This window comes from Cuculus canorus, chromosome 25 (assembly GCF_017976375.1).
Source record: "Cuculus canorus isolate bCucCan1 chromosome 25, bCucCan1.pri, whole genome shotgun sequence".
Taxonomy (NCBI): Eukaryota; Metazoa; Chordata; class Aves; order Cuculiformes; family Cuculidae; genus Cuculus; species Cuculus canorus.
In genome coordinates, this window is record NC_071425.1 from 7,446,404 (window position 1) to 7,468,814 (window position 22,411).

General features: G+C 51.0%; 1 protein-coding gene across 1 annotated transcript in view; it reads right to left on the bottom strand.

Annotated features, from left to right (window-relative positions):
* The window catches only part of LOC104057256 (hydrocephalus-inducing protein homolog), a 75,356-nt gene that overhangs the window by 15,029 nt on the left and 37,916 nt on the right, over window positions 1–22,411 (bottom strand). Inside the window, exons 23-45 of the mRNA XM_054088060.1 lie at window positions 21,786–21,924; window positions 19,447–19,656; window positions 18,657–18,794; window positions 18,063–18,240; window positions 17,407–17,537; window positions 16,552–16,685; window positions 15,385–15,521; window positions 14,426–14,553; window positions 14,123–14,314; window positions 13,594–13,743; window positions 12,280–12,519; window positions 11,832–12,000; window positions 11,151–11,333; window positions 9,976–10,152; window positions 9,088–9,288; window positions 7,883–8,004; window positions 6,937–7,080; window positions 5,592–5,775; window positions 5,015–5,156; window positions 3,666–3,825; window positions 2,302–2,928; window positions 1,637–1,837; window positions 914–1,212 (exon numbers count right to left, since the gene is read on the bottom strand). Of these exons, the coding sequence (XP_053944035.1) occupies window positions 914–1,212; window positions 1,637–1,837; window positions 2,302–2,928; window positions 3,666–3,825; window positions 5,015–5,156; window positions 5,592–5,775; window positions 6,937–7,080; window positions 7,883–8,004; window positions 9,088–9,288; window positions 9,976–10,152; window positions 11,151–11,333; window positions 11,832–12,000; window positions 12,280–12,519; window positions 13,594–13,743; window positions 14,123–14,314; window positions 14,426–14,553; window positions 15,385–15,521; window positions 16,552–16,685; window positions 17,407–17,537; window positions 18,063–18,240; window positions 18,657–18,794; window positions 19,447–19,656; window positions 21,786–21,924 (4,386 nt within the window). The remainder of the gene's footprint in view (window positions 1–913; window positions 1,213–1,636; window positions 1,838–2,301; window positions 2,929–3,665; window positions 3,826–5,014; window positions 5,157–5,591; window positions 5,776–6,936; window positions 7,081–7,882; window positions 8,005–9,087; window positions 9,289–9,975; window positions 10,153–11,150; window positions 11,334–11,831; window positions 12,001–12,279; window positions 12,520–13,593; window positions 13,744–14,122; window positions 14,315–14,425; window positions 14,554–15,384; window positions 15,522–16,551; window positions 16,686–17,406; window positions 17,538–18,062; window positions 18,241–18,656; window positions 18,795–19,446; window positions 19,657–21,785; window positions 21,925–22,411) is intronic.

The following is a 22,411-nucleotide window of genomic DNA, read 5'->3' on the forward strand; positions in this document are numbered from 1 at the left end:
ATTCAGCAGCCTGGCTAAAGATCCTCTTTTGCTTTTTAAACTCTTTGAATTTAATTTCCTTGAGAGGTCCAAATGCCACCAGCTCTCCTGAGCTCCCATGGTGACAAGAACTGTGCTTCCGATATGAAACAAACAAAAGAAGAGCAAAGTCAAAACCAGAAAAATGTCAGCAGCTACAATGACTAATTAATGGCTTACAAAGCATCAGCAGAGTAACTGCTCGTACAGTCTACCTGTAGAGCTCAAAATCCTTTAAAAAATCACCCGGGGCAGAAAAAATAGGGAATGAGGAGCTGTGAGATGCTCCAAGTAGAAAACCTGGTCAGAAAGCCATATTCCTTCTTGGTGCTGGAGAGAGCAGTATTGGTTCCCAGCTCCTAGCATGGGAAGGGATGCTGGGCAGCTCAGGCAGCACTCTCAGTCCAAGTCAGAAGTTCACTGGGGTACAAGAGGCAGTATTGGCTCTGAGTTCAGAAAGAATGAGGAGATTGAAGATAACGGATTCAGAGTGCAAATCGAAGAACCTTTATTAACCAGAAGGCTAAACTTATAATAGGTTTTCTTGACTGTTCATGCGCTCAAGCTTACAATATTATTGGTTCATTACTAATGTCCGCGTGCCTATTCTAAACAATTGTTTGACTGACTCTGTGCATATTTACATGCTCTTCTACATGATCATCATAGCTTGCATTTTCTTTAGCCTTGTTTTCTTTCTTCTACTCTGTGTGTGCTGCTAATTCTTCTCATTCCTATGTCCAACTCTCTCTTATCTTGCCGTTCAAGGTCCTTTAAAAACATCGTGGCCTCCAGCTTCTAAGAATGTTTCCGCAGGGGAAGAGCCAGCTTTACTGTGGGTCCTGGCTGATGGTGGGATACAGGTAGGCAGGTGCCCCTGCACTGCAGCTCGTACCGATGCTTTGTCCCCACGATTTCAAAATGTAGCATTTGATCAAACTGACCTGGCTCTGTGGAGCTGAAGCGGACCTTCAGTTCCACTTCACCATGGGCAGGTACAATCCACCTGGCAGGTCTCTCTGAGCATGGGACCATGTGCACACCACTTTTCTTCACCTTGAGGGAACTTGTGGATCCACGATAGTGGATCCTGCCCTGGCTGGGGCTCAGTCTGTTCCTGGAAGTCTTCGGGCCGTGCAAAGCTTTCTGCTCCTTCAACCTGCCCCTGGTCAGGGTGGCCAGCTCCTCTGACTTCTTCACACCAAGGGGAGAGAGAAAAGGAAGAGGTGAGACCTGCTCTGAGACATCCTCATTCTGGAAAGAAAGCTGTGTCTCTCTTAACCAATACAAGAGAGAATAAATACATAACCTGCCTCTACTGGTTTCACATCCACCCAGGGATTTGATCTTCCTTATTGGACTTTGTTTTGCCCACAACACCTCCTCATCCAGGACCCTCTCTTCACTGAGGACCCTCTCCTCAAGGGATGTTGCGGGCTTTAGGTGACCCTTTCTCTCACCTTACAGAACTTGTGTCTCAAGCAGAGCTGTCTCTTTTGGACAGTCAAAAGGGATGCCTGCAGACACAGGACCCTGTCACATTTTCACTGCCCATCCACAGCGATCCTTCTCCACCCTCCTCACCACTGTGTTCCCCATACAGCCTCATCTCTTGTACCTTCACTGTGAGCAAACGCGAGTGACTTGAGGTACGCTTCTTTTTGCCTTCCACAGTGGCCTCTTCTGATGCAACAAAGAAGAAGTGCTTGACGGCTTCTGCTGCAGGGGCCATCCGCTTCTCTGGGTAATGGACCACAGAGTAAAAAGCAGTAGCGGGAACAGGAGGCCCTGAGGGACCCAGACCCAGTTCATCCAGGATCTAAAGCATAAGAGAAAACCCTGTTTATACTCCCGTCCCCTTCATCCTCACACTCGTTAAAGGCACTGAGCTTTTGGCATTTTTTTTTTCATATAGAGTACAGTGCTTTTTTAGTGTCCAATGGGGCTGGCAGCTCTAGAGCAGTGCTAGGACCTACAGGTGGGACCTAGAGAGAAACCCCTCCCTTGAGTGGCTCATCTGAAGGAAACAATGACCATGATCTGCCCCGTCCTTGGGACCATTTTTCATGATTTCCAGACTGGGAAACTGAAAACCCAGGATGCTTCTACAGAAAGCACTCCCTCTTTCCCACTGTATGAGGGTTGCTGAGAACCTCCCCAGCCACCTGGCTGCTGTGGAATCATTGTGGAATATAATTAGTGGCCTGTGCTGCCATCATCTGGTAGGACACACCAGGGTGAAGACCATGGCAAGCTCAGCATCTGACCCTCACAGGGCTTTACCTGCTCTGCAGCTGGCAACTTGCCACTCTCTAGGATCTTCCTAGTCACATCTTCTGTATTCAGCACCTGCATCTCCACGCAGGGCACTCTGCCATCTTGGCCTATGGATGACTCTTCCATAATTTCCTCTTTCAGAACAGATAACTTGGACTCCTTAAGAGTCCTCAGTTTTCCCAGCCACTTCTTGTCCTGGTGCCTTTTCTCTCCGCACACCTTCTCTGGCCTTGCCTTTTTTCTATCCATCCAGCTCCTGGAGATGTATAACTGTTTGAGATGGTCTTCTGCGTGCCTCAGAGGGGACAGCAGGATACCCTGAGCTCTGTCCCAGGATGACAAAATATGTGCAATGCCCTTCTGCGATGCCTCGTAGATCTTAAACCTCAGGGCCAAGTTCTTCTCGCTGTCACTCAAGGCCTCATTTTCAGTTTCCCACAGTCCTGGGTCTGCAGGTTCCACACCCACTGCCGGGCAGGCAGCGATCAGGGGAACCTTGCCCCGCTGCTTTGTAACTTCCTTGTCACTTGAAACACAGCTTGGGTCCTCCTTTACAGATCCCTTCTTTTTTACCCATTCGTTGACACTAGGCTGGATGCCGGGGGACACGATGCTGGTGGGTGAGTTCATGTTCTGGGCAGGAGAAGCAGAAAAAAGCAGTGAGCATTTCAAAGCATCAACGCAAATGCTGTAGGACAGTAACAAGGTCTGCAATAGCAGCCTCGGCCTTGTTCGAGACCTGTGCTCATTGCTCTACAACTCCCAGTTCAGCACACAGCTGGTAGCCAGTGTAGCTTACCTGAAACCACACTCCCCAATGTCAGATTGATGAGGAGTCCTGCAAACCAGCTGAGAAACAGAACAATTTCCCAACCCAAACAGGGAACTTCAGACACCTCCTTACTCCTCTGCAGTTCTCTGGGCTCTTTTCTGGTATGCTGAGCATTCCTGTGGTGGGCTGACTGTTTGAGAAGTCTACTTGGTAAGAATATCTAAGGCCTGGTGGGATCTCCTGCCAAACATGTAGAAGGCACCACATCCCAGATGGGTCATGGTTCAGAGATCTTAAGTCATGTGCAGAGCCGAGAGAAATGCTGGACTAAAACTGTGTAGGGCTTCACAGTGGATACATGGAATTAGGGGAAGCTATGACTCAAAGGCAGCATGATTCTAGAAGAGCAGCTCCCACAAATCCATGAGAAAACACTCCTGGTGAAGCAGCGGCATGATCCAACTCAAGCTGTTGTTTCCCAGGATGGTCCTATATGTTACTCATGGCCAGGTACTCGTCCCCAGCACTGGGGCTGCTGGCTTCTCAGGGTATGGTACAGCTCAGTGGAAAGATCCCCAGGGCTCTTCTGATCACCCACCTGCTTCTCTCCAGGCTGGCTTTCACTCCTCAAAGCAGTATTTTTGTCTTTTCCAAGTCGCTTCTTCTCCGCCTTAGAGGATGTGCTCAGCTCTTCCTCCAAGCCTTTGAGCTCCTGCTGCTGCTTTTCCTTGAGCTCTTGAGCCAGTTGCTCTATCTCCCTTGAGAAAGCCAAACAGGAAATATCCCCAAGAGTCACCATCTGGGCTCGCTGCAATCCCAGCTGGTCCTGCACTTCACTATTGACCCTAAGGCCAGGCAGAACTCTTAGACCATCTCTCTATGGACTTCCCTCAACCTGGGGAGATTGGCAACACCCTCATTGAGGAAAGGTGAGAGGGGACCTCCAGGGCCAGCCAATTCTAAGCCTTGCTGTCATCAGGTCTCAATTGTGTGACTTCTCGAAGAAGGTCCACCTGCACATCTCCAACACACCACTGAAGATGGCTCCACCTTCTCTCTGCACCGATGCCTGAAGCCCTCTCTGAGTTCCCAGCACAAATCAGCTTGCACATCACTAACCCCTACTTATCCCTGCACCAATACTTGGCTTTTCCAGCCCTTCTTCTCCCTGCAGGGTCTGCTCCTTAGTGAGAATAATCACATCGATGGGAAAACAAAGGCTGCAGTAAATGCCCTCCTGCAAAACAGGCTCTGAAAAACCAAGTGAGAATCTTGTGCTCACTGTCCTGGAAATCATAGTTTAAAGCAGCCCTAGTGATCTCATCCAAGGGCAAAAAATTTCAGCCGGGGCTGAAAGAAGTGCTGAAACACACACTTGCTCTAAGCAGGTCCCCATCCCAGTTTCACACTTGTCCTATCCATCCTCCTTAACTGGGCTTCTTCGCTGGACCAGAGCTTCTCCCAGGCTCACCTGCTGGTGTAGCTGAAGGGGAGCCTAAGAGACATCAGCTTTTATGGCTGGTGTCAGTAAGGAAAACTCTGGGAAGACTTCACCTATGGCAGGACTGGTATCTAAACCAAGCTAGCACCGCTGCACCTCATACCTACTGACACCACAGTCCATCTGGTTTGGTGAAGAAGGGGTTGCAGGTGACAATCCACTAACTTAGAGACACTCAGAAGCACAGTGGCAAGGCCAGCACAGAGCCCAGCTCCCCGCAGCCAGTGTCTAAATCAGAGGGCTTGCCACTAAAACAGAGGGAAGATGTTCTCATCCTTCCTCTGCTGGGAACCATGGAGGTGGAACCAGCCATCTTTGTGCCACTTGTCATAGACACTTGTGGCCTTGTTGCTCTGTAACCTCTCTGAGCTCAACCAAGGTCTCTGGAGCAGGGAAACCCTTCAGGGATACTGTCTTGGTGATTTACCCTTGGAAGGCTTACAGACCTCTTTTTCCTCTCACGTTGAACTTGTCGTATGTTGTTATTAAGCTGAGTTTTCTCCTCCTCAGTGAGGGCGTCATATTCTTCCTCGTTCACCTTCCAGAGACGTTCTTTCTCCCTCCTGGTAGCTTCTTCCTGCTCCCGTTCTTCAGCACAGACCAGAGGAGAAACTGTTAGTGACTACAGGCTGTGAGGATTCACAGCTCTGCCCTGACCCAGCCCATCATCCTATCAGGAGATACTGGGGAGCTCATAGCCAAATTCAAATCATTCCCCAAACTTTCACCAGTCAGCGAGCTCCTGTCCTTGCCTGGCTCACATGCACCAATGTTGTGGACAGCTGGCTGGTGGTTAATTAATGAGCCATATGGCTTGCCCAAGCTCTAATGCTAGAGAGTAAGGTCAGCCTTACAGCCTCAGCTGTAAGCAATCATGAGCCGAGTGCTGCCTACACTGATGTCGAAGGTTGAAGAATTAATAAAAACATTTCCTGCAAGCTCTGCTGGAAACAGAAATACACATGGGAAAGCTTGAGGGCTTGAGAGAGAATAATTGAGAGGCAAGGCAGTGAAGAGCCTCACCTTTCTGCTCTTTCATCGCTGTCTCCCTGGCTTTCCAAGAAGCATAATCCTGGGACAGGTTCACAAAATAGATATGAGGTCGATTTCCGACAGCTTTAAGCAGGCAGAGGAGAGCAGATGCCATGTTGCGTGCAAAGAGTGTCTCGAGGCTGTCAAACACCACTCCCTGGTAGCAGTCACTCAGCTGAGGATAAAGTCAAATGGAAAGAGTAAGTCAGCTATCACATCGCAGCTGGTCAGCAAATCCAAATGTCAAAGGACATCAGCCATCGTTGCTCCAAGTGCATCAGCTTTGCTCTTTCCCTTGGTGATGACAGCAAGCTGAGTGGTTCAGTTGCCACACCGGAAGGATGGGATATCATCCAGAGGGACCTGGACAGCCTGGAGAAGTGGGGCTGTGAGAACCTTGTGAGGTTCAACAATGCCAAGGGCAAGGCCCTAAACCTGGGTCGGGGCAATCCCCGTTTTCAGTACACCATGGGGGACTATGTGATTGAGAGCAGCCCTGCAGAGAAGGATTTGGGGGTGCTGGTCGATGAGAAGCTCGACACGAGCCGGCAGTGTGCGCTCACAGCCCAGAAGGCCAACTGTGTCCTGGGCGGCATCCAAAGAAGCGTGGCCAACAGGGCGAGGGAGGGGATTCTGCCCCTGTTCCACTCTTGGGAGACCTCATCTGGAGTCCTGTATCCAGTTCTGGAATTCTCAACAGAAAAAGGATATGGAGCTGCTGGAATGGGTCCAGAGGAGGCTACAAAGATGATCAGAGGGCTGGAGCACCTCCCAAACGAGGGCAGGCTGAGAGAGTTGGGCTTGTTCAGCCTAGAGAAGAGAAGGCTCAGAGGAGACCTTATAGAGACCTTCCAGGACCTGAAGGGGCTACAAGAAAGCTGGAGAGGGTCTGTTCACAAAGGCTTGTGGGGATAAGATGAGGGGGAATGGGTATAAACTGGAGAGGGGCAGAGTTAGGCTGGACATTAGGAAGTATTTCTTCCCCATGAGAGTGGTGAGACAGTGGCCCAGGTTGCCCAGGGAAGCTGTGGCTGCCCCATCCCTGGAGGTGTTCAAGGCCAGGTTGGATGGGCCTTGAGCAGCTTGCTTTAGTGGGATGTCCCTGCCCATGGCAGGGGGGTTGGAACTAGACAATCTTTAAGGTCCCTTCCACCCCAAACTATTCTATGATTCTGTGATTCTACGCTCCCAATACAGCTTCACCCAAGGATCCCTGCACACAGCTCAGGACTTTTCCAACAGTAGATGTAGATCCTTTTCTCTCCAAAGAAGATAGGCACCTTGCTGACTGTCTCGAAGGTAGCAGGAATGTATTACTGGCCCCCAGCCCACGTACCTTCAGCCTTTCAGAGAGGATGGCCACCAGCAAGTCCTCAGGCAGCACACAGCTCATAAAGCCCGTCTCTCCTGCTGTGCTTCCACTGATGCTCAGCCGTCGTGGTGCAGGAATGCAGAGAAGTGGAAAGATGGACTGAGACCCCTACAATATTGAACACCACAAAAGAAATAAAATACTTTGGAAGCCCCTCAACAATTCTAATTGCTGGGTTTAGAGCTGGGTTCTCTCACTAGTGGGAGATCAGACCAGAACTGCAGGCCAGCAGCATCAGGGGACAGCCCTGGGCGGGGGTCACGTCTCTTGGCCATCACAGACAAGCTTGTAAGCTCCCGGTGCAGCATCCTGCAGCCACATTAGCCAAGACTACACTGTGACGACAAACTGCAAGACCCAGTAGAGTTCTGCTGGAGCAAGTGGTTTGGTTCCCACCCCACCCCATCCCCAGCCTGCTCAGCTGGCTCTCTGCACGATACAGCCCTGCACCAGGATCTGGGTGACACGGAGTCTCCACTGTAAGCAGTCCCTTCACTTTTTGTAAGGGCTGTAGAAACAAGAGAAGGGCTGAATCTCCTCAAGGAGAGGAGATTCAGACCAGAAAAGACTTTTTATTTATGCTGAGGGTGGTGAAACACTGGAACGGGTTGCCCAGAGAGGTGGTAGACGCCCCATCCCTGGAATCACTCAAGGTCAGATTGTATGGGGCTCTGAGCAACCTGATTGAGATGTCCCTGCTCACTGCAGCGGATGGACCTGATGACCTTTAACTGTCCCTTCCAACCCAAACCATTCTGTGATTCTATGGTTCTCAAAGGCAACAGAAAGGTCTTGTGCATTAACCAGAGATAACTGGGCTTCCCTGGGAGCCTGCTGTATCTATTTTATGCTGTTTCTAAGAGTGGGATGTGTGCCCATCTCTCTTCCTCTTGCCTGCTGCAGTGCTCACCTGGACTCGGGGTCTGGTTGGCCGCAGGCTCTCTTTCCGTTTGAAGCCGGACTGGCTCACCTGCATGCTGCGCTTGCTCCCTACAGTGGACTTGCGGCGGGTGGAGACATCTGCACTTTCACCTGCGGAGGGGACAGATGGCTCAGCTGAGCTCGATGGTCCTGTGCTTTGGGGAGCAAGCAGGCACCTTTCTCCCCATTGGGCACAACCCTGTGCTTTGACAGGGATGCAGCACGCATCCCCCAGCTGCACTTGCTTCTCTTAGTGGCACAGTAAAGCACACCATCAGCTGCTGTTTTAAAGCCACAGAGCTTTCAATGCACAGCCCCATGTCCCTCCTAACAAACGTGCGTGCCAGTGACACCATTTGCATGGTAGCTCTCTTGTGGATCAAACCAAGGATTTGTCCTCCAGGACCATCAGTTTCCATACCTTGCACCCATCCTGCTTTCTCACACAAAGACCATAACAGGCAGCCCTGCCCCAGCTCTATCAGCCATCTCTGCTGGTGCCAAATCCTCCATGCGGGATAACCCCACTCAGGCCCCAGACCCTTCTTCCACTCCACCAGCTGCCAACACAACCGGGTTCAAAGCTGAGCGATGCAAAACTTCTCCCACCAGAGCCAAGGTCTGGCCTCACCCTGCACAGACCAGGGTACCAGCTGCCAGTGAAGTTTCCTATAAGTCTCTGGTCTCGCATGGAGAATCACAAAACATGCACTAGCTGTGTGACCTGATAGCATGTACAGGAAAAATCTCTGGAGAAAAGAGCTCATCTGCAGTCCCCAGAGAGTTCATTCTTCCCTTCATCTCATGTTTGTGAAGCCACACTCAAAGTCAGCCATCTGGCACTCAATGAGCTACTTGAGAGGGTCTTTTCCCATCAAAATGGGCAGCAGTTCTGCTGGATAACCGTGAGGAGCAAGGTGGATTCAGCTTTCAGGAAATATTAAAGCCTCTGAGATAGATACAGGTGTGTTTCATCACTCCTAGAAAAAGGAACATGTGCCAAGATGTGCAGGGCAGGAATCGTACCCCTGCCCGAGCCCTTCAAACAGAGGCTGCTTTCCAATAACCAGAGATGCTTTATGAAAGGGCTTTGCATTTCTACATGCTGCACCCATGCTCCCTAAGAGACCCAAGGGTAGTCAGACTTCTCTGGAACAAGCAAAAGTTGATGGGCCTGGTAGGTTTCCAAAGCACTGCTCTGGGTCCAGCGTCTTTCCTTACCGGCATTCTCTGTCTCCTTGTAGCTCTGCTCCAAGGCAGCCGCCATGCACAGCTCCCGTGCACGGAGCCCTGCCAAGCTTCTCCTGTCTGACATGGCTTCTTTCACCACGGCGTCAATGGACAAGCAGGCAGCGCCATAGTACTTGGAAAGGGCTGTCGCTGCTGAGGTCTTTCCTTGAGAAAGAAAGAGAGAGGATGACTGTTTGGTGACACTTGTACATGAGATGTTTTCAAAACAGGCTCTGAAAAACCCCCATATGGGATTTCAAATTCTCAAGGACAGCCAGAAGTGCCCCTGTAGGGAAGGCCATGAGGGAGGGAGCTTGAACATGGCTACAAATTTTGAACTCTAAAGCCAAGTGGGTCGTCTCCACCTCGTGTTCAGCTGAGGACTTTGTCCCTTGTGGTGACCTCAACTCTGGGCCAGGTTTTGAGCCTCGTCCCACCACTACTCTGACTATTCTCCAGCCTGTGTTGGTCGGCGCTGTCCAAGGCAACATCTGGGCATGGTTGGGGGTCAGGAGGGGTAAGAAACAGCTCCCACAAGGCAACATAGAATGACAGAATCATAGAATCACCAGGTTGGAAAAGACCTCTTGGATCATCGAGTCCAACTGTCCCTATCTGCTACTAAACTATGTCCCTGAGCACCTTGTCTACCCATCTTTTAAATACCTCCAGGGATGGGGACTCAACCACCTCCTTGGGACCATAGGCAGTGTGGTCCCACAAGACAACAGGGACCATCCTGTTTTGGGGAATGAGAGCCTAGTGGTCTACTTCACTTGGACTCATCAACAAAGTGCCATGGTCCACCCAATTCCTCTCCCTCCTTGCAGCCAAGGGCTGTAGCTCACATACCTGTGAGGGGTGCCCCATGGATAATGACGACAATTCCTCTGCGTTTTTGGGCTGCACGACCTTCTGCAGAGATATCAATGCCAAGGTGGCGGGCGATGGCTCTGTAGACAGGGCTGTCATCCTGTTCTCCTGCAGCCTCCACACTGCTGGCAGTGCTTTGCCAATGCTCTGCTGTGTAGAACCGGGTAAAGAGTCAGCGTCCTGCCTACCTGTGACCCTGATCACCCTCCCCATCCCCTCAGACCCTGCAAGAGGAGACTCTGCTGAAACCAACATCACACTCAAGTTCTCACCATGCCCTTCCTTCAGGCTCGTGCAGACCAGGGTCTGCCCTAGATATTGGTGAAGGTGCCTGGTCAGAGTAGATGGGTGGCAGGAGGAAAGAACAAGCATCTGGCAATACCTAAAAGGACTGGGCCAAACCTCCTTCCACCAATTGTCAACATGGTCCTCATGAGAGTTTTGTCCCAAGTCTTGTTGGGTAAGCGGCTGGACAGGCAGGACCAGGCATTTTACACAGTCCCAAGGGATAGCCTCCATTTGGGGACCAAGTGATTATCCAAAGCCTGGGTGCTTTAGGAATATAGAGATGGGTGAGCTCTGAATTCACCATAACACTTTCCACAGCATTTTCAGAGAGCTCCAAGCTCTGCCCTTAAGGGGTCCCTGAAAGTCATCTCAGTTTGCAGTGCCACAGAGGGCACTGCCTAGGAAAGGGAATAGTATCGCCCTGATCCCACCAGCTCCTGGGTTAAAAAAGTGCTCCTTTGACAAAGCTGGGGAAAACCTCTCTAGCCTCTCACTTGTCCCTGCCCCAGACTCTTCTCAGGATTCCACAGATCATAGAATCACAGAATCATACAATCACCAGGTTGGAAAAGTCCCAACTTGGATCATCGAGTCCAACCATTCCTATCTCTCACTATACCATGTCCCTGAGCACCTCATCTACCCATCTTTTAAATACCTCCAGGGATGGGGATTCAACCACCTCCCTGGGCAGCCTCTGCCAGGGCCCAAAAATGACTTATAGAAGAGTGTATTCAGGGCCTGTAGGAATGAAAGTGACACTGGGCTGCAGTGAAGTGATGGAGGTGACACCGAAGTCCTTCACCAAGGCCCTTTTGCCACAATGGACATGAAAGAAGTGAAAAGCTTAGGGTTATTGGCCCTCTTGTGTCTTTTCTCAATAACTCTCTCCTTTTTTCCACATTCAGGTTTACAGTCCACCTTATTGGACTGGTTTTCACCAAAAACGAGGGAAGGAGTGATTGAGCTATGGAATGAGATGTTGTGAATAATCCCAGCAGAGGGCTTTCTTCCTTCATCTGACAGAGACTGGGTGCCTTCGAAGTTTCCTGAGGAGGAAGGACACGGGGAGAGAAGAAGTGGGTGAACACCTCTAGGCAATCTGCTCTTTGCCATTTGCCACTTTGCATGGCCACATGCAAAAGACGGAAAAATTCCCAAGCAGAGAGACTCCCAAGGCCTCTCCAGGCTATTTCTGCCCTCACGGAAATTCTGAGCTTGTGCTTTTGTTGCTGTGAAGGAGCAAATATAAAATAGCTACCGATATTGGACCTGGTCCTGCTGGCTGAAGAACTCATTCCATCCTACTTGTCGTTGAGGGACACAAGGGGACACCCTGATTATTTCCTCAGCCAGGTATGAGCTTTGGCTGTGCTTAGGGCTGGCAGAGGATGTGTGTTTCATCTGGGAATTCCTCCACCACGCTGGGGAATGGGTGGCTGCTAAAAGCACGGGCCTTCCATGGAGACCAAGGTCAAGGTTAGGGTGCGTGGACTCAACTCCCTGCTGTGTCCACACCCAGGATAGTCCAAATGCCAAAGCCTCACCGTTGGCCTGGCCTGCTGGTTCCACCGTCCCGGACTTTGCCTGCTCATCTTGCAGCCTCTTCTGGTCCTCATAGTACTCCAGCACCTCTACGGGCAGCTTCTCACCCGGGGCGCGTGGAGGTAGCAACAAGGTGTTTTGGGAATTGTATTCCTTCAGCATTCGCAGGATCTGTGCGCAGGGGGAAGAGAAACCATACACAGGACGTGTTTCTTGACCTTCATTGCATTAACAGACTCCCCAGCCAACCTATCTGTTCCTGCATTCCTTCATCCCAACAACACAAACTATTCAAGCCCCTCCACAGCCTGCCAGCAGAGCTTGGCTGACCTTGAAACATCACCAGACTTTGTCCGGAAGATGCCTCCATCTCCCTGACATTAGCCTGGGAACACTGGAGCACTGCGAAGCTACAGCAGCATGCCCATGGGACCAGACCTTCCCTCTCACCTGCTCCTCGGCAAGGTACTCCTTGTCAAACTCCAGTGAGTAAAACTCAATGGGGAACTTGCACGGGTTCTTCACCACCACTGTCCCCTCCACCCCATGGCCGTCTGGCAGCAATGGTCCCAGCTCAAGCACTTTGGGGCAGAACTCCAGCTGTGGCTTCAGCCCATGCCCCGAGACCAGCAGCTGGAGATGCTGGCTGCTCTGGGAAATGTTAATCTTCAGGATGTTTTTGTACGACTTCTGAAAAGAGAGAAGTGTAGAAAGCTCATTTCTGTAAAGTTCCACGTGACAGGGTCTCAAAATCAACCCTTGCCCCAAGATCAGGGCAGTTATTAGTACCACCAAAGTGAATGGAAAACAGATATTTACTTATAGCAGGGGCTACAGCATCTGCATGCTGGCTCCAAGTAACTGAGACAAGTCCTAGTGTCAAGTGTAACTGGATATTTGGGTATTGGATGATCTAAATTTGTCTATCAGATGTTTCCACCTAGTTATGAGGGAGTGCAATGCTCTGGAGCAAGGTCCTCAGGGTTACGTTGCCCAGACACAGTCCTGGCACTGCTTCATCAGGCAAACATCAGCTACATGGAAGAGGTAGATGAGGTCTCACTGGATAGAAGTAAGGCCCTTCCTGTCTGCTCAGTCCTTGCCTGGTCAAAGCCAGAGACAAGACACATCTCTACTAGCAATTAAAACATCCCTGGGACTGTTGCAAAACACAGAAGCCCTTGTGGCCACACTGTTACACACTACCAGTTTTCAAATCACCATGGCTCCATGCAAACTGCCTTCGGGAATGCTTGCTCCATCATTTATGCTGACTCTAAAACTACTTGGCAGTGTGCGGGCAGGCTGTGCCAGAGCCACGGGGACTGCTGGCAGCAAACCACTACAGGTGACTGTCCTGCCATGCCCAGAAAGGTGTCTGGTGGCTATTTTCTCCGCTGGTACCAGCAGCAGGATTAGCTTAGCTCAGTCCTTCCAAGGTTATCATGCCCTGTGAGGGTGCCAGCTGCTCTGCACAAAGGCACTGCAGCCTGCAAACACACCCAGGCAAGGGTGAGCAGACTTTCCACCACGTGCAGAGAGGGAGCCAGACTGCAGTGCCCTGATGCTCTCCGTGCAAGCTCCCCATGGGGATTTCAAAGTGCCTCTCAGAAGACAGTGCTCCAGGGGAAACGGAGGCACAGTGGGTATGGGGCTTGCAGAAAGCTCCATGGGATGGCAGACTCATCTCCGGCTCCCTGTGCTGGGCTCTCATTACCACACTGCCCTGCCAGACCTCCTGGGGATGATAACCACCAATCTCACCTCTTCTGTGGGCGAAAACCTGATTCGCACGTTGCATCGCTGTCCTGGTGAGAGGACTCCAGCTGAGGGCAGCGCTGTGAAAACATGGGGCTTGCTATTTGGCTCCTGGAGCATCTTCCGACGCACAGTCCCTCGCACTTGTTTGTCCACCTGAGCACAAAAAACATACTGTGACGTCTCCTTGGTCTGGGAGGACAGACCCTCAATTCCCGTAGTGCTCTGAGATACTGCCATGGTGCTGAGAGCACCCACATCCAAAGCAGCTCCAGCCACCACTAGCCTAGAACTGGAGAGTGAGCAGATGGGGAGGCACTGCTCTCAGAAGAGGAGGAATGGGTGAAGGTGGCAGAGAAGTGAGGCACCAGCTCAGGAACACGTCCAGGTGTGAACCAGCCTTGCGCTGAACCCTCAAAAGCATCCTTGAATGAGCTGTGGCCCAAGTGCTGAAGCAGCCGCAGGGGCAGAAAAGGCAAAAGAGGCAAAGAAAAATCAACCAAGAAGTTACATGTTAGACATTATCTATGCTTACCTTCTTAACAGGCTCATTGATGGTGAGGAACCATGTACAGGGAACCTCCAGCTGATTATGGAACTGGACAGTTTCTTCCTGGCACTGCCCACACTGGACAGCGGAGAACTCCAGGCTGTCCTTGGAGAGGCAGAGAGATGGCAGAGTCACGTTGGCACGGAGGCGGATGTGAAACGTGGGGCCTTCTGCTACCTAGTGAAGAGAATCCAGCTGAGAGCCCAGGCGACATCTGCTGCTGTCCCTAACCTGCCACCTGCCCTGAGAGGGAGTGCAGGCACAGGGATCTGAGGAAGCAGGTGGTACCTTGATGGGCAGGAGCCTGTCCACTTCTCCCAGAGGCAGGTTGGCACTTCCTAGGTCAAAGCATACTTCAAATGTCTGAGTCTTGCAGCAGGGCAGGTCCTCTATGCGGTTTGGCTTCACACTGAAACCTTGAACAGAGGAAGATAAAGCAGCTGAGCCACACAATCAACATGAGCATGTCACGTGCATGTTAAGGCCATGGGTGTCCCGGCTGGGAGCTCTGAAGGACCCTTTGCACCTGTGGAGAAGAACGCCACTCTTTCTCCCTTGTCCCAGCACAAGGAAAAAGGGTCCCACATGGTAAAAAAAGGAAACCTATCAGCTGAGAGACTCCAGCAATTCCTTCATCAGGTATCCCAAGGAAGAATGCACAGAACTCTCCAAAGGAGAATTTCCAGCTAAGATTCCTCCGTGCCAAAGTGCTCCCTGGAAAACAACTTAGAGGAGACACTTGACCACCCTTCAGACACAGCAAGTCACTGCTTGGTGGTGCTGTAGCCTCAGCTTGAGGCCTGGTTTGGAAGCCTTGTTCAGTACAACTGAGGACCTCGGAGGCTGTTCTCTCAATAAAGTGCCACTTCTGAGCTGAAGTGCCATAACATTATGAACTTTAAACAAAGCACTTCCCAACCACTAATGGTCCATCTGTTTGCAACACAAGCCCACAGAGCGCATGAGGAAAGGTAGGTGATGCTCATGGTAGTGAAGAGTAGAAAATGCTGACCAAGTCGGTCTCCCAATCCAGCCCCACAATAAAGTGTTACGGCAGTCACAGGCAGGCCCAATCTCTGGGCACTGCTGCCCAGGAGAACTCCATCTCTAAAGCACCAAGCAGAGGGCCTCAAGAAGGAAAAAGCTACACAAACAAAGACAAAAAACTCCCCATGTCCAGTGCCTTAAGCTAATCTGTCAGAGACAACTCCTTCAAGCCCCAGTGAAGTCTCATCAGTAGCGGTTACCTGTGCCACGCAGGACCCTTCCACCAATGTGGAAGGACACAGGGAAATGCCCAGTATTGGTGACCGTCACAGTGTGCGTGTGGATGCTACCAGGAATGACGTAGCCAAAGTCCAAGATGTACTCAGGCAGCTCAGCTCTGAAAGAAGGAATAAGGACAGTCCTTAAACCACAGGCTGGATACATTTCCAAGCAAACGGAGGAAGCAAATATAGTGGATTTGTTTCTATTCACTGCTGTAAAAACTCAACTCATATCTGTGAAACCCAAGGCCACATGGTAAGTCATGGGGACATACGGGTCCAAGGTTTTACCACCTACCCATGGGACCTTAAAATAAAATCACTTCAAAATGGATACGGGTCACAGTTCTTCTGCTACAAAAATCCATCCTAGATAAGTTCCCTGGACCTCCACTGGTCTCAATGAAACTGCTAAGCCTGGTGAACAGGCTAAGCCTGAAATTGGCTCAGGACCTTGTAATAGGATTTGCCCGCAGAGGAAATCTTCATTGCTCTGCAACCAGATCTGTCCCCAAAGCAGAAACAGTAAATGCAGTCATTAACACCTACAGGATTCCTGGGAAGGTCCTTTTCCAGAGCAATCCTACTCGGGAAAGCACATCAATTAATTTGTTTTGCAGAGCATCTTCTTCCTGGAGCCCACCGTGCCCGTGCCTCATCATGACAGAGCAAAGGGAAGGCCAAGTTACCAAGGAAAGCCCTGCAGGCCCACCAACATTCAAGCCATCCGATTTTGGGTCTGTCAAGGGTCTGTCAACCTGTGTGATCCCCTGCCCTTTTGACTTAGTGTGGTCTGCTAGGTGGAAAAAAGATGTCTTTTTCAAACAGTTGCCTTTTTCAGAGCTGGTCAGCAGAGGTAGTGTCTGTGCTATCTGGAAGGCCCTGATGGTCTGCACTGCCCTGCCCTCAGCAAGAAGAGCAGAACCCAGCATCTCTGGGGAGCTGAGCACCAAAGCTCCAGGTGGCACTGTGGAAGTGAGGACACTCATCCACTCACAAGGAGCATGTCAAAGCTGTCAGGATCAGCTCCTTTCTGAAGTCCCCAGCTCTGCAGACGCAGACACAAGGAGGTCTCAGGAGCACAGGGGCACTGCTGGGTGTCACCCTCAGGCCACATGGAGACAGGGTACGGCATTCCCTACTTACTCAAGAAGCCTCCAGTGAGCATGCTGGTCAAAGCCACTGTCCTCTGGGGCATTGGAGGCCAGAGCTTTCTGCTGCTCCAGGGCATGTTCCTCTAGTAGCAAGTCCTCCATCCGCATCTGTAGCCAAGGCTCCAACTGAGGAAAGGAAAGACAGTGCCTGGTTAACAAGGATCCTTCCCAGAGCACAGGATGGTCTCTTAAAGAGGATCCCACCCTGCTCCTGTTGAGAGGGGTAATGGGGTCCTCCTGTTTCACTAGTCAGTGCCTGTGACACCTTCTACTCTCTCTGCCTTATCTCAAGGGAAAAGAACTCCAGCCTCTTCACCTGCCCAGTGATTCTTACGGAAGCTTATCTGGCAAACAGACAAACAGACAGACAAGCCAGGAACCTTCCAGAGCTCCAAGTTATTTGCCTGCCCCCAGCCAATACCAAAGCAGCTTGGACAGAATCCCTCTTGAAAATGGAACCACAACAAAGCTCTTGGAGATGAACATTAACAGCATAATCCCAGGGTGCAGTGAGGCTGCTGGTATTATGCTCTGTATACCTGGCAGGGGTTGGACTGTGAGCAACAAATATCCCAGCGGGGACGTGCATCTCCATCACAGACTACCATACACTCAATCACTTGAGCATAGCCTTTAGGATCTCTCCCTGGGGCAGTGGGGAAACTGGTGTGGCTATAGGAGGACACCTGCCAGAGGTGGGCAGCTCCTAGGGCAGTGCTGAGCCAGGTGCAGGCAAGGAGGTCCCAAGCGCCAGCAGGACGCTGGGAAGCCTGCTCTGGGCTGCAAGGGGACCAAATGACCCAGAGGGAGGGTGGCATGTGCCAAACAGGGCAGCAGCTGTTCTCACCATGGTGTCTGAGCCGTCTGTTGGTGCCTCCGCAGCCAGAGCCTCTCCCAGAACATTTGCTTGGTCTCTCTGGTTGTCTTGTTCCATCTTTTCTTTTGCCTCCTTGAGGACCTTCTCGTATTTTTCATTTCCTGAAGGAAGAAAACATCCTCAAATAGAAGCATGTGCACAGTGCCATTCCTGTTTGAGCTGGAAGCCCCATTCTCCCAACACTGGCTTCTCCCAAGAACACATTACTTGAACGATGTATCGCAAGTGGACCCTGCTGCTCCCCTCTGAATCCTGAGGTCCACTCCCCTTCAGTCTTCCTCTCCACAAAGAAGCATCTCATCCCCTGCAATGTCATGCAAATCCAACCCTGCCAAAATCCCTGACAGCCTCTATTAAAGCTTTCCTGAGCATTTCTATCTAGCCATCACCTTTCCAGGACTCCAACAGATACACTGGCAAGCTCTGCAGGATGGTTCCTGGGGCAAAGCCCACAGGCTCATCTGCCAGAGACTCAGGAAGCAACCAGAGGGCTGAGTGTTGGTCTGGCAGCCCCGAAACCTGCAGGCTTGGTGGAGTGGGTGTGAGCTGCCCTGGGGATGGAAGACATGGAGCAGGTGGGGTGGGGAACAGAGGACCTTCTGGGGGAGCAGACAGGCAGTGCTCACCTTTGATATTCCTGGGGAGGTCCAAGGAGAACCTGGGAAAGTTTCCCTCTCCTTTCAGGGAGATCTCTTCTGGCTCCAGGTAACCCACTTGGACTTGGAAAGTCCTGAAGAAGACTCCAGGCACTCCTGGCAGGTAGTAGACCTTCAGCACTTGCTCTTTGCCAGGTCCAAGGTAACCCTGCAGACATAGAAGAAGAGGAATGCACCAAAGAGGGACTGGTGGAGGGATGGCTCTGATGACAGACACTCTGAGAAGAGAAGGCAACTCTGAGAAAGTATCAGACAACACCACCTTCTAGCTTTCTTGTATCAAAAACCAAGGTCTCCTACACCAGGATGCAGCACGTCCTTCAGAGGACTGGCAGGGATGCATTCCCCCAGCGCAGACCTAGTAGGACTGTTAGGACTGTGCTATCTTGGTCCCCTCTGCCCCCAGCAGCGATTGCTTACAGCCTTCCCTCTCCCACTACTTATCAGGGTTTTTTTTTCATTTTCTTTTTCTGTTTATTTTCCCCTGGTTTTTTCCCCTACAGTCCCTCCTGGGCAGCCGGACACGGGGCTGTGGTTAACTACTTGTGCATCCTCCGTACTCACCGTGCTGGGGAGGACCATGGGCTCACGGGGCTGTGGGCAGTCTGCAGTGGCCACACTGGGGTTTAACACCGCGTAGGTGAATCCCACCTTCCCATTGTTCCGCAGGGTGACCTCTGCTTCTGCAACCTTGTTAAACAGCTGAAGAGAGCACAGAGGAGTGGGGAGTTACAGACACAGGGCTGATGCTGGGAAACTCCTTCTGCTTTCACTGGGATGAGAGCAAATGAACACAACACGGAAGAGAAGCAGGGGCAGAGGAGATGGGGGTGCTCAGATCACCCAGCTTAACCTGGGGAACCCACAGCTGTAGGTGCCTCATTGCCCTACACAGGAACAGGTCTTTATGGCAGCACGCAGAGGGGCAAAACCAACCCCATGAAGATCAGGGATAAAGAAACCCAAGAGGATACAAGTTCTCTGCACTTTAAAGTGTGCTCTAGCAGCTGAAACAAAGAAGATGGCATTAAGGCATTACAGAAAAGGCACCCACATGCAAAGCATGTGGAGAAAAACCATCTCTTCGGGCCTCAGGCTTTAGGAGCAGATCAGTGTCTTGGGAACACATTCCTCTGGAGATGGGCACTGGGATCCTCCCTACCCAAAGAGTCAGTGTCAGTTACTTTGAAGAGGGGGGTGGGGATGGCCACTAAAAAACAGCTTGGATACAGGACGTATCCCTCAAACGTTGTACTTCCAAGCCATATAGCCAACAAAGTAGCTGGGAGGGGAGAGAGCCCTAGACCCGCTGGTGATGGTTTCAAGGACCTCTGCCAAGAGAAGTATGTGGTACCTGCAGCCCATAGTCAATCTCTGTGATGTCCAGGAGGTAGTTGATAAGTGAAGCCTCCCCGCTCAGTGCAACCTCGTAGGTTGGGCCTCCCTCCACCCTGCACAGTGCCATGATGTGGGCGACAATGTTTGCACGGCCAAAGAAGGTGAACGCGACCCGCTGGCTCTGACTCGGCTGCAGCACACCGTATAGCGGCAGGATGTGAAAAACCTGAAGGCAGGAGAGGAGAGATCAAGATGTCAAGCATCAAAATTGACTCAGAAGGGCAGCCATGGCCTGGAGCAAAGGACAGATGTTGCTGGAGAGGCCTCTTCCTTAAACACAGGCAAAATCATCCTCATGTCATCTCCCATCCATTACACCTTCCTGGGGAGGAACTACATGAAAAATGTTCTCCCATATTCACCAATTCATGCATTAATTAACACACTACATTAAAGTCATTTCGGAGGTTTCCTGGCAGCAATAAATTCTCTCTGCTGCAGAACTTTCCCTTAAAAACACCCTTGACTGCTTCTAGAGAAACACGAGACCTGGAGGTGAAAGCCATTGGAGCTGAGTTGTGGACTCCAGCCCAGCTCATCTGACTCCTGACGCTTTTCACTCTCTCTGACTTGCAGGCTGTTCCCTCTCAAGATGCTACAGCAAAATCTACTGCAGAAATTTCCTATCAACCACCCGATTAGAGATGAGATGAATAATGTCCTCCATATCTGCTATGCAGTCAATGTCCTCGGTCAGCCCCGGGACACGACCCACACGACCCCTCCAACGACCAGTTGCTTCAGCAGTGCTGTGTGGAATGCTTGGAGGGGCACGAAGCCGCTCTGGGAGCAGCACTGAGGGCCACCAGTGGGACTGAGGGCTATATAGCTGGCTATATATAGCCAGCGCCAGCCCCGAGCTCCGCCCAGCAGGGAGAGCGGTGCCCGCTCCGGCACTGCCCCTCTGCCCAGCCTGGCACTGCAGAGCACACCGAGGGGCAGGCTTCAGGCAAAGCGGTTAAGGCAAAGAAAGAAGCATAGCCGGACTTTGCGGAAGGTTTCTCTTGTCTTGCAGCAGCTGAGTGTGCATGTTTAATCTCAGAGGTGCCACCTTTCAGAAGGAAGCTTGTCCCTGAGGCTTCCGACCCCTATTTATAAATGAGAGCTTTGTTACTGATCTCAAAGTTGAAGAATGTGACCTCTGTGAGAATTGATTAATGTTTTGCTGCAGCTGCTTTGTATGTTTAATTATCTTGTCATATAAATCTTTCTTGTATGAAGAGATAATATGCAGACAACCTCCAGGCATGATGCTTAAGTTGTCTAGCAAGATGTAGCTGGTTTTAGGTCAAGAGATAACCCGCCTCAGGGCTGCAAAAATTTATTGATATGCTTAAGTTGTCTTGTAAGGTGTAGTTGTCTTAGGTCAAGAGATAACCTGAGGGAAGTCTCTGGACATGGTCAGATACTCCAAAAACCAGTGAGCATTCTTTGAGGATTTATATGGTTCTTTGTCTAAAACCCACTGCTTTTGTAAGATTGCATGCCTTTTTTAGAAGGGCATCCGTTTCAGCACTGAATTGTAAAATAAATATATTTATTTTACTTTGCTTTGAAGACTTTGTCCTTTTCAATATTTTACCAGTGAATAAGTGTTTCTAACATTACGCTGAGGATTCCAGAACTGGACACAGTACTCCAGATGAGGTCTCACAAGAGAGGAACAGAGGAGCAGGAAGCACCTCCCTCATGCTGCTTTGGATGCAGCCCAGGATACTGTTGGCCTTCTGGGATGTGAGTGCACATTGCTGGCTCATGTCGAGCTTCTCATTGACCAGCACCCCAAGTCCTTCTCTGCTCTCAATCACATCATCCGCCATCGTGTACTGAAAATGGGGATTGCCCTGACCCAGGTGTAGGACCTTGCCCTTGGCCTTGTTGAACCTCATGAAGTTTTCGCAGCCCCACTTCTCCAGCCTGTCCCGGTCCCTCTGGATGACATCCCGTTCTGTGAGAGTCGGCTCTGTGGCACTGCAACACCGGCTCATGAGGGAAGGCAGACAAGTGAAAAAGGGTGGTTTTAGCTGGAGCTGAGAAGGCGGTACCCAGAGATCAGTACTTGGCATAGCTTCATACAGAAAGGACACTGGGAGCCTTTGCAACACACAATGCAGATAAAAGCCTCATATGATATTGTAATAACAGAAACAAAAAACCCTCCCAAATCCAACAGAGGTATGTGATTCTGAGTGGGCTTCTCCAAGCAAAACTATCCTAAACAATTCTATTTCTCCCCTGCAGAAACCCCGTGTCCAGTGCTGCCAAGTCTGTCTGTAGCTGTGGAAGAAAATGTACCTCTGCTTCCAAGGAGTCATCTGCATCCACACTCCTTTCCTTGGAGCTGCCCTCTGCAGATGCTGAGCATTCTGACTGGGCTTTCTCCTCCTTTGGTGGTTGGGGTTTGATGAAAAATTGACTCACGGGAGGGCTGAACCTGGAAAAGAACATAACTTTGATCGTGGACCTGCAGTGGGAGGGATGAAAGCCTGCACAAGCAGCTCCTGAGCAGGATGTGGCCCCTGGGTGGGCACTGATGGTGTGAGCTCAGTATGGGTCTGAGCCTGCAGCTCCAAAGCCAGGATGGAGCAGGTCAATGCCTGGGACTGCCCAGGGATGCTGCTGCTGTAGTGGTGGTGCAAGCATCTGGCAAATGGTTGCAAGGAGATATGGAAGAGCACAGAGGTTAACACCTTGTGTGGAGGTAAAAACTGCAGCAGGAAAGGAAAATTCACACAAATTGTGCAAGTTGGTGAGACAGATGGGGGGAGGGGGGGGGGCAGATCCAGTCAGCAATAAGCCATTACAGACCCACCCAGTCCTCATGAATGCACCCACATCTGTGGACCTTGCCTTCCCCACACAAAGCCAGAAATTTTCCAGCTGTGCTGAGTATTTATCCTGACTGTTTCCACTGACAGTTA